The following is an 11,074-nucleotide window of genomic DNA, read 5'->3' on the forward strand; positions in this document are numbered from 1 at the left end:
ATATATATATATATATATATTACGATATTTAATCGCATAATAATATTTGATCTAATTATCAGAATCCCTCAATTTCTTCAGATTCTGGAAAATATATTAAAAAGTTTGATAAAAATTTGATAATTAGATAAATTTTTAAAAATTATAATATATAAAATATAAGTTGAAAATGGTAAATACATACAAGACATAATTAAAAATTCTGTATAAAAAGATTTTGAACGTACAAACTTTGAGTTATGCACCAGAATAACAATAAATTACATTGATTGTATGAATAAACATCATAAAAGGCTTCGTTATAAAAATGACAATCATTTAAGGGGTTATGCCTACTTGGGTAGGTCGAAAAAAATCGATTTTTTTTTATTGCATTTTTTTAAAATGCAATATTTTTTTTTATGTACATCATCTTAAATAAGTGTTTCTACCTGGAATCATGAGTCACAGCGCGCAGCTACCGCTTAGTACACGGGCGGTACCGTCCCTTTTTCTCTCCAGGTAACGTTCTATTGTGTCGCTCGAGATTCATGGGCAGGTATACATTCAAGTACATTTGTACTAATGTGTTTTAGTCGATTGCGCGAATGTAAAAAGAAAAATAAGGGGCTCGGAGGTAAGGGAAAATTGACCGGAGAAATGATTGATAAATTGGCAGTATTATGGCTTAGCGATTCGTCGTCACGCAGATTCGGCCGAAGCAATGGAAAGTGCGATTTGGGCAACATATAACCATTACAGCTCTACCGATGAAGCTCCGCATCACGAAAAATGTCCGCCCGGAAGTGACTCGTGATGAGTGGCAGAGAGCTTACGCAGCGCTGCCCGAAGATAAAAAGAACGAGATCGCAGATTTTGAGCACACGTATGAGCCTCTTCCTCCAGTTGTTTTGGAAGCTATCAAGCCCATCTACGTGGATTTTTCAAAAAGGGAATTGCTTGATAGATGCGTTGGCGGATTCTGAAAAAATGAAAATCGGCTGAGAAAATCAGCCCGAAGAGTCTTCCGGGCGGTGCACTTCCTGTTAAAATTGCAGCATACATATCTGCCTGTATTTTTAACGAGGGTAACATAGCCCTTTTTTAGGCATTAGGCGTGCCCTGTGGCCGAAATGCCCATGAATATATTGCAAAAGAAGATGAGATCCGTGTTACGATTGCCGAGCAGCGCGCGCATGCAGCCACTAGAAAGCAAAGGATAGCTCGTAGACAACACCAACTCGACGTTCTAGAGGTGGCTGAAAATGCAGAAGGGACCCTTTATGGCCCTGGAATAGATGACTCTATGTAAGTTAAAAAAAATTAGTTTTAACTATGAAAAACATAGACTTGAAACTTTAAACGCGATTATCTCGAAACTATGTTCTTTTAAAAATACGGTTGCGGTGACCAAAGTTTCTTAAAAACTATTGCACCGATCGAACTCAAATTTTACGTGCTTATTTGTTATTACAATAGGCAGGGCCTGGACGAAGGATTATATATATATATAGGATCCTCTTAAGAGATAAGAGGATAATCTATAAAGGGTATCTATAGGCTTCTGATACTTATATTTGCATATTTGAATATCAGAAATCACAGTAACGAAAGATAGGTGATTTTCCACGTAAAAAAATGTAGGATAAAATTTTCTCATATAAGATTTTTTTTTCGAAAAAATCTGTTTTCAAAATTCTTACCATCATTTTTGATGTCACTTTGTGTTTATATTAATATCAAATGAATGATATATTTATCTATGTACATATATTTATATTTATAAGGATAATAATTTTCTGAAACAGCGCAAGATTACTTTCAATTCATCAAAATGTAATCCAGGAGAACAAATTATCATCAAATTTGCGTTGTAACGATCATGGCCATCAATAAATGACTCAGCGAGTTATACGAATAATGACTGATTTTATTCGTCTCAAGCATGCTAGACTTGCTAATTTATTAGCAACAAAATATTAATACTTTATAAATATTAAAATTAAAATTAAATATTTAAATATTAATAATTAAGAAGATAGTAAATATTAATATCACATAGCGTATGCAGAATCACAATTGTAATTTTCTTTAAAATTATATTGCATCAATTTTACGATTACAAAATTCTCTTTATAATCATCAATATCTACTATATCATTCAGCGAAATAAAATCCTCTCATGTTGCTCTTAAGAGAAATTTTGAAAATACATCAAGCCTTCGTTGAAGATACAATGTGCGTATTGTTGCAGAGATTGAGAGAGTTCGATTTTCAATAAATGTATTTGATAATTACGACATAACCGACGTTAACATTTTCATCTGATTCAAAGCCTCATTATTTCTAATTTATATAACACAGGTATAATACGCATATATATCTATACATATATATTTATGTAGAGTTATATAAACGCATGAGTGTTTCACCGCTTACGAATACTCTACACAGATCTAGAAAACGTGACTCTCTCGTCATTCCACAGAGCCGCCGTTGAAATGAATGCGCACTTTTCTCTGCTACTTTCCAGACACTTCTATGTGTGAACCGTTACATTCCTGGACCATTTTCTACCTGCGAAACTCTCAATTTTCATCAATATCTATCTATATCTAGCGAAAAGAGAACGTATGCATGCAGATATTCTGTATTATAATTAATCCATTTCATTTATGTATTTTTTAATAATATATTGCCTAGCATAAAATAAAAAAAATATTAAAAAACTTTAACAACAATAAAACATTGGAAGAAAATAAAGTTCATGATTAAATTATAAAATATATAACATGATATAAATATATAGTATAAATATATTATATATATAAATATATATATTTGTATATATATAATTATATGAGCTATTTTTCCGATATAAATATATAGTATAAATATATTATATATATAAATATATATATTTGTATATATATAATTATATGGGCTATTTTTCCGAATATGCATTTATTTAAATCACAGGAAATATTTCCGCGGTTTTTTATAAACAATAATTTATAAAAGATATTAAACTTTAGTTGTGCAATTAACTTTTAGAAATCGTGTACATTGCCTTTATGATGCAACTACATCGCAGAAACGTTCAAAACGATACTATCACCACATCGTGAATCATCACGTACGCGATACGGCCACGTGATCACCTGTCAAAATAGGCAATCTCATTCAAAAATGGCGCTGCGCCTATAGACTTCCTCCGTTTAAATTCTCAAGGGATAAATCGCTCTCTCGTCCTGGAATCGTCGTGTATTAAAACAAAATCCTTCTCATTAGCATCGTTTCGACCTCGTCGTCAAATAGAGTCGGAGAAACAGCGAGAAATAATGACGTAAGAATAAAAAATAATATAAAATACGCGAGGTACCGGAAATGACTATGATGGCGCGACGCGTCGACATGATGAACGATAAGTGAGTTATCGATCACGATATATAAGCAAGCTGCGTTGGTCTCCCCTCGACAAACGGCAAGCGGATTTCGACGACGACGCATCGAGGGCAACAAGTGTACAACACCTCGTTATTTCGCAATCGCCTTCTCGGCAGAAATTTGACGTTTAGTGATTCCGACGTAACGCAGTGACGAGACGAGAAACGACGATGGCCACGTTCAGCTACAAAGCGTATCTGATTGAGGAAGGCAAACGTTTTCCTCCATTGGAAACGCGCAGATTCGGCATCGACGCTGACGTCGCGACGAATTTCGTATATTTGCGCGAAAAATTGCAAAGCATTTTCCCGAACCTGCGAGGAAAAAATTTCATCGTTACATGGAGAGGTGACTATTGTCTTTCGTTTTAATATCATGCAAAAAAACAAAATTTGCTGACGCCAGCTGTTGACATATTGTATTTATCAACGACTTCTCGCGAAGGATAGATAAGCAAGAGCTGATTCACAAGCAATTATCTTTTTTATCTCTCTATACGTTTCAAATGATAACTTTTAGAAAGCTGAAGTAGAAAATATTTCATAACATAAGTTGTAGCTTCAAATAAATGATCAGGAAATTATTTAAAATAGAATTTTACAATATTTTAAATAATTTACTTTAAATAATATATCAATTCTTTTTCTTTTTTAGTATATGGATCATATATACTTAATAAATAGTAAGAGAAAGTGTTATAATTAATCCTTTGTGGATAGATTGTCTGAATTTCAATGTGTTTCAGCTATTGTCTCCAGATATGCATCTGCAAAGGATTAATATACATTACAAATTCACATAAGAAGATTGTGTTTTCTTGTACATTAAATAAGAATTAAAATGCTACATATATTGTTTAAACCATCTGTTAAATCATTTGTTGTATTTAGATGAGGAGGACGAATATATTACAATATCCACTAACGAAGAATTAGACATCGCACTGGAGGAGATGGCTAAAAGCAATTACTATAAAAACTACTTTAAACTGTACATTAAAATCCATCGCAATGAAGAGCAGCCAGACATGATAAATATAGAAAAAACAGTACATCCTGGTGTAATATGTGATGTATGTGAGAAACCCATATTTGGTTTCCGCTTCAAGTGCATGCAATGTCCAGATTATGACTTATGCAGTGAATGCATGATGATTGGCAATCATCACGATCACTATTTGGTTCGTATGACGGAACCAATCGATTGGTCGAGTCGTGATGGTCGCCGACTTTTTCACCACATGCGGAAATTCGTAAAAAAGACACAACACAATAAGGATGACGAGCGCAAGTGGGCGCACAGGAACGGCAAGCGAAGTGGTTGTCCATTCAACGCGACAAGCGGTAAAGTTGGCCATTTTGATCGATCTGTTGTAAATTCATTGGCGGATTTTGTAATAGACATGTGTGCTGCTCCATCAGACGAGAATCATGAGCAGAAGCGATCCAAGGAGCAGTACAGGGACCCGTCCGCTGAGGCTGCTACCGAGGCAACAGAAGATTCACAAGAGGCGACTAGGCATAGTTTCTCGCAATTGTTAAAAATAGTTGAGGACAATCTTTCCAATATCTCACAATTCTTGGATCCGCTCGGCATCAATGTCACCGTAATGACTGATAAAGATTCCGCCAAGAATAAGTCCGCCGAGGCAAAAGTTAACACACAAACACCCGAGAATAGTCAGTCTACATCGGAGGATTCCGCTAAGAAGGTCCCAGATGAAGGAAAGAAATTGCACAGTGAAACCCCAAATACCACAAGTGAGAAAGCTACTCCTCCGAGCGATGCGACACCAACACAGAAGGAACCAACAGCAGCTTGTGCTACGGAACAAGCGGCGGAAGCCGAGGAATGGACGATAGTGCAGAATGAGAATCTCAATATCAGTCGTACAGCTTCTACTTCTTCCGCATCTTCCTCTTCGACTGAGAGTACACCAAAACAGGTACACTTTGCAAAAAACAATAATAAAAACATATTGAATTATATATATATATATATATATAAAACAGTGAAAAATAATATATATTATGTATTGTATATATATCACGTGTTCAGAATATTTTATTATACAGATTACGCCATCCGCACCAGCAGCTGCTGTGGAAAAACCCGAGAAAACGGAACCAAAACAGAACATCTATCCACCCTTACCTAAAGAAGTAAAAAATGAATTCTATCATCCAAATCCCAAGATTCAACAAGCTGTAACAGCGATGATGGCAATGGGATTCACTAATGAGGGTGGATGGCTTACTCATCTGCTTGTTTCAAAAGATGGTGACATTGGCAAGGCGTTAGATGTATTACATCCAGAACGCAATCATTAAAAAAGACAAGGCTAAAATTTTAGTTAATGATAGTACATACACTAACAACTGGCAGAAGTAATTAACATAATCAATAGTTGATGATAATTTGTTACTAATATATTATTCATTAATAACGCACTTTATGTTAAATTTATTTTATATTTAAATTAAGAATTATCATAATTTTATTTTGGAAAACTTAAAATTTGTCGAGCTTAATATTTTTTGTCATTTGTGTTGTCAAAGTTATGCACTTGTATATTGAGTAATTTTATTTTGGAGAATTTGACTAATATATTATGTATACATTTATTTGCTTTATATATATTATTGCGTAAACTATTCTTTATATTTTAAAAATATGTTAAAATAAGCACTTTTGTGGTGATTGTGTATTATTATGTATTCTAAAAAAAATATGTTATAATTTTATGTTAATAAAGAAACTATAACATAAAAAAAAATGACTTTAGATTAAAAATTTTCCCATTATTTCTAATAGGGTCTAAAATAAGATTGGAAATGTTTTCTAATTTTAGTAAAAATAAAAAATGCTAAAAACTTCAAAAGCTTTGTTATAATTATATTTATACTCGAGCAATTACTTTTATAAAAATTTACATTGGTCCATTAAAACAAACGGATTTCTATTAGTGATTAATTCCAATTCTCTCTGACCACTAGATGTAATGTTCCTGATCCATTTGCGATCCTTATAATATTCTATCATACTATCAAATTCTGCAACATTGTAGTCATCAACTAAAACTGGTATGAAAGGATCCAAATGTTCAAAACCTTCTTTGCCAAGCAAATATCTAGGAAGATGAGATTCTCGCCTGTCCTGAAAATAAAAATTTTAGATGTAGAATCTTCTCAATCTGAATTTTTATTTCAATATTTTTCAAATCTATTAAATTTGCATGTCTAATTTAATTTCAAATAAAAAATCATATAATTATTGAATGCATTCTTATTGTACATACCTTATTTGCTGTTTGGTCTACTGTCACTACAATTGCACCATTACACCAATCATTTTTCGTAATATCGAAAAACGGTACCGCCAATGATACTTGTTTAGGCAGAACCATCACTTTATTATCGTTGTAGATGCGCGTGTGACTCGATGTGAATGCATTGAATCCATCTATTACAACCATCGTCTTACACTTTCCTGCTATACTAGCGAATTTCAATTCTCTTATAAGTGCATCTACCACGCCACAAGCGTATTTGATGCGATTCATGCCGAATTCTACAAGTTCCAAGATAGGTGTACCTTGCGAAGTCATTTCGCGTTGATTCCATACATAATCTTTTGATACTTTTAACTGTAAAACAAATATATAATAAGTACAGCTGATAAAATAATACCTCAAATACACGTACATCCAATTCCGAAAGTAACTTTGAATTTTGAAATTTGAAATGTTTCAACCACAATCCTGCATCGATTGGCAGATCCATGCAGCCTGGGGACAACACTGAAGTCGCGACTTCCTTCATGTTTTTAAACCAATGCGCAGCTAAAGAATAAACAGTAATTATAATTGCACCGCAATGAACGATAACATTTATATGTAACAATAACGTACCCCAATATATGTGAAGAAGCACATATTTTTGTGCAAAAGCATAGTGCAAAATGTGACATAATGTAAGACTTTTTCCTACTCCAAACTTTCCATCTATTTATGATACTATTAAGGATTTTTTTTTTCATGTTAGACACAAAATATTATTTAACAAAATAATTCTTTCTAATATATAAATCTGTAAAACTGATATAATCACTGAAATTATAAGAAAAAAAAATAGAGCTACTCCCTAATTTTACAACATAAAAAAGTTATGATACGATTCTTTATTTCTACAAGTTTTTCAAAGGATACATATCACATATTTATTGACAGGCTTTGTATAGTCGGCTTGATTAAGGTAAGATATAATCTCAATTGCAGGTTGCCTGACCATTATCGAGCACTCTTGAAAAGTAGCGATTTGTTTCATAAATTTTCCAGGTAAACCACCATCTTGAAAAATTTGCCGTTGAATATCTATTGGTACTGTATATAATCTAGCGATGTGATCTGTATTATGATTAACTGGATTGTTTTCAGCTGTGCGAAATGAGCATACTTGACTTGCTTGCTCATCCTTTACTTCCACAACTGTACTGAATTTTCTACTGTGTGTTTTCCGTATTCTTCTCAGGAATGAATCTGAAATTACGTAAATATGCTTGCTCTACGTTGCATTCTTGTAATAATAAATATTACTCTATTTTCTAAGTTTACTATTGCCAGTTGCACGAAACAAATTAATCATATTGGCAGAAATTATAACTGCATCATTATATGCGCAATAACGTTATTGAGTGATTGATCGTTAAAGGAAATATAAAGAGCATTGACAGAGATAAAATCTTACATAAACGCAAAGACATCGTGTTATTTCACTTAGAGAATACGCTGTCTACTCTCGAATTCCCTTCCGCAGTTTTTAAGATTAAGTAAGGTTATAAACGCGAAATCGCAAATATTTTTGTCACTATAATCGCTATGTTATGCGTATAACTTATATTTATAACTTATATTTTTGACGATGTCAACACTTGCAAGTAATTAGTATTTAGTTTAATAAGATCACAGATCTCGTATTATGATCCGCGATTTTAACGAGATGCTGTTACCAGTATGGCAGATGGACTTCTCGCGCATGCGTAGCAAACCCGGTCAAAAATAATAATTTAATTCAGATATAAATAAATAAAACAATATTAACGCAAATAAATATAAATAAAATATAAATATAAATAATAGTATAAATAAAGATATAAATATATAATAAACTATTACTAATATTAAATTATATACTTATATCTTCATTTATATTATTATTCATATTTATATTTTATTTAAATTTATTTGTATTAATATTGTTTTATTTATTTATACATATATTAAATTATTATTTTATACACACACACTATTATTTATTTATGTATTTATATACGTGTATTTTTTTCTCAACATTATTTTTTATGTATTTATTTAATTTCTTAGAAGTCAGTATTTTTTGAAGTGTAAAACTTAAATATATATTTGTAAAACTAACAATATATATTGTAGAATTGGAAAAATGCAGTAACAATCAAATCGCAGTAAACATAACATAGTAACATAACGAAAAGCTTCGTGATACTTATTTAATAAATAAAATCATTTAATTAATCGTTTAATTAAGAGTTTAATTGAATTAAAATAATTTTGTAATTTAATATTACGCATATATATGTTATAATACGTAAAATATTTCAAGAACAGATTATCAATAACATATATATGTTCGGCCTTGGCGGCAGAAACAGTAACGCGCTATTATTTACATTTCACGGTCTCCTTGTCATTCGTACGGCAACACTCGAAGAGTAAAGCAGTAACGCCAAACGCTCCGTGTTTTTCATTTAAACGTGCTTGTGATTAATATGGAAACACAATTAATATTATAATTAATATAATTAGTGTTTATTAAACTCTTGATTAACACGAAACTACTCCGACTATAAATTTTTATGGAATTATTTATTATCACAAATAAAAATTAAAGTAAAGAGGATAAAAACATAAATTTCGTTACAGGAGCAAATTATTTTTGTGCCATATATTACCTGCGTAAAATTCTATGCACATCGTATTGTCTGCGGTATATGAAAAGCTTCATGGATAAAATAATGTGGTTGAATACGATTAAGATATAAGAAAAGTAATATAGTATTTTTAATGAATAACGTTAATGTGAAATACATAAATAATATGGATACATAAATAATATATAAATATTTTGTAGTTTAGTTTCATGTAATATAAATGAGATACGACACTCATTACTTTAAAAATGTGTCCACAAATATCATTTAACTTCAATAACTGCACATTCGTCAAATGAATACTATTACGTTAAATGCATCATCACAGCAGCTTGTTTTGATTAATTTAATTTAATCTAACCAATTATATTATATACTCCTCATTAAAATATGTAAAACTGTACCACTGTTACGTCGCACATTTAATACCATTAATATACTATATATATAATAAAATGTATTACACTAATAATTACATAAATATTATTTTTAAACTAATAACTACATAAATATTATTTTTAAAAGCATGATAAAATCCACGCAGCATATGCTCGTGTTTACACTCGACATCTGGGAATCGATCATGAATCTTTTTCCCTAGCGTGAACTCGTGAAAAATAAAAAGTTTCATTGACGAATATTGAATTCGTACGATTCATAATCGATTTCCTGAAAACATTGAGAGGTTAGATTAGATTAGATCGAAAGTTATATCGTTTGACAGTTGGCATCCCTACAAGATAGGCTGCGCAAGCACTGCGCGCGCGTATACAAAGTAAACTTCAAATCGCTTCTAGCCTAACCATCTTCACGCGATCGACTTTACTTAAATTTCATTGCGTCGCATCGAATTATGATGCGGCGCCGATTTGCCCGAACGTCATTCGGGACATCGCGATGCTGTATAAGCGTCGAATGAACACGAATTGTCACGCAAATATGATAAATCAAATCAACTCACCGTTGACCGGCTGTTCCACAGGCCGCTTCATTCGCTCGCCTCGGGATGTCCCATTCCGACCTCGATGAACACAAACTCACACGATATCATGAACGCGAACGCGCGACACTTTATTCGGCACTCCCGATACTCGCCCGCATCCGATAATCATCATCAAGGGCGCGAATAACGCGACGCGACTTCGCTCCATCTTCGCGATGACGCCATCATTGAATACCGCCAAAACCCGCTTCGCGAGCTTCCATCGACATATTATGAAAGTCGCGCGATTATCCTTGGGCACTCCCAACGCTCGTTCACTCGCGATATTCGTTTATTTACGGTTAAAAGACGCGAAAAATGCGGATGTACGACGAGCTGCGTGACTGCGTATGACTCCGATTCGCGTATGACGTATGCAATGGCGCGGAACTAACATGGCGGCCGAACCGGTGCGCATTAGTTTCTGCGCATGGCCATTACTGCGCTCAGCGTTCGCGCAACTTTGATTTCTGAATATTGTCTACGGCTTTGATTAATAGCATATAATAATAAATATATAAAGATTGAATCAATTAATCATATATGGTCATATATGTAGATTTGCCCGAAGAAAGAGAAAAAATTGAAAGACATTTTTAGTTTTCTTTTAGTAAAGGATGCAAATATCTATTCATAGTCTTGTTTTTCTTCTCTTCTTTCGCGCGATTTCGATTCAATATATAATATAGAAAATGCACAGTA

General features: G+C 32.7%; 2 protein-coding genes across 5 annotated transcripts; one reads left to right on the forward strand and one right to left on the reverse strand.

Annotated features, from left to right (window-relative positions):
• Positions 1-3,434: 3,434 nt before the first annotated feature.
• On the forward strand, positions 3,435-6,184 carry Ref(2)p (refractory to sigma P). 2 transcript variants are annotated; one of them, XM_083087434.1, is made up of 4 exons: positions 3,435-3,774; positions 4,317-4,769; positions 4,848-5,371; positions 5,502-6,184. In XM_083087434.1, the coding sequence occupies exons 1-4, from the start codon at positions 3,597-3,599 to the stop codon at positions 5,754-5,756; spliced, it is 1,410 nt and encodes a 469-aa protein (XP_082943560.1). In that variant the 5' UTR covers positions 3,435-3,596; the 3' UTR covers positions 5,757-6,184. The 2 variants fall into 2 exon arrangements, with proteins under 2 accessions (XP_082943560.1, XP_082943559.1); XM_083087433.1 differs by having other exon boundaries at positions 4,317-5,371; positions 5,502-6,182.
• Positions 6,185-6,300: 116 nt separating this feature from the next.
• On the reverse strand, positions 6,301-10,746 carry Mrps29 (mitochondrial ribosomal protein S29). Of its 3 annotated transcripts, none has more exons than XM_083087435.1 (6): positions 10,352-10,746; positions 7,634-7,963; positions 7,337-7,429; positions 7,131-7,267; positions 6,725-7,072; positions 6,301-6,582 (listed from the first exon to the last, which is right to left on the reverse strand). In XM_083087435.1, the coding sequence occupies exons 1-6, from the start codon at positions 10,380-10,382 to the stop codon at positions 6,346-6,348; spliced, it is 1,176 nt and encodes a 391-aa protein (XP_082943561.1). In that variant the 5' UTR covers positions 10,383-10,746; the 3' UTR covers positions 6,301-6,345. The 3 variants fall into 3 exon arrangements, with proteins under 3 accessions (XP_082943561.1, XP_082943562.1, XP_082943564.1); XM_083087436.1 differs by lacking the exon at positions 10,352-10,746 and adding an exon at positions 9,412-9,448; XM_083087438.1 differs by lacking the exon at positions 10,352-10,746 and adding an exon at positions 8,172-8,464.
• Between the last annotated feature and the right edge of the window lie 328 nt (positions 10,747-11,074).

Source organism: Camponotus vicinus, unplaced genomic scaffold, assembly GCF_025532165.1.
Source record: "Camponotus vicinus isolate PSW18456_S1 unplaced genomic scaffold, iyCamVici1.0 SCAF_13, whole genome shotgun sequence".
Classification (NCBI taxonomy): domain Eukaryota; kingdom Metazoa; phylum Arthropoda; class Insecta; order Hymenoptera; family Formicidae; genus Camponotus; species Camponotus vicinus.

Bases quoted from the DNA above. Each gene is read 5' to 3' on its own strand.
- Mrps29 (XM_083087435.1), bottom strand. From the start codon at position 10,382: ATGAAGCGGCCTGTGGAACAGCCGGTCAACG. The intron at 7,073-7,130 runs GTACGTGTATTT...TTTGTTTTACAG, and splicing joins AGTTACTTTCGGAATTGGAT to TTAAAAGTATCAAAAGATTA. The intron at 6,583-6,724 runs GTATGTACAATA...TTTTATTTTCAG, and splicing joins TAGACCAAACAGCAAATAAG to GACAGGCGAGAATCTCATCT.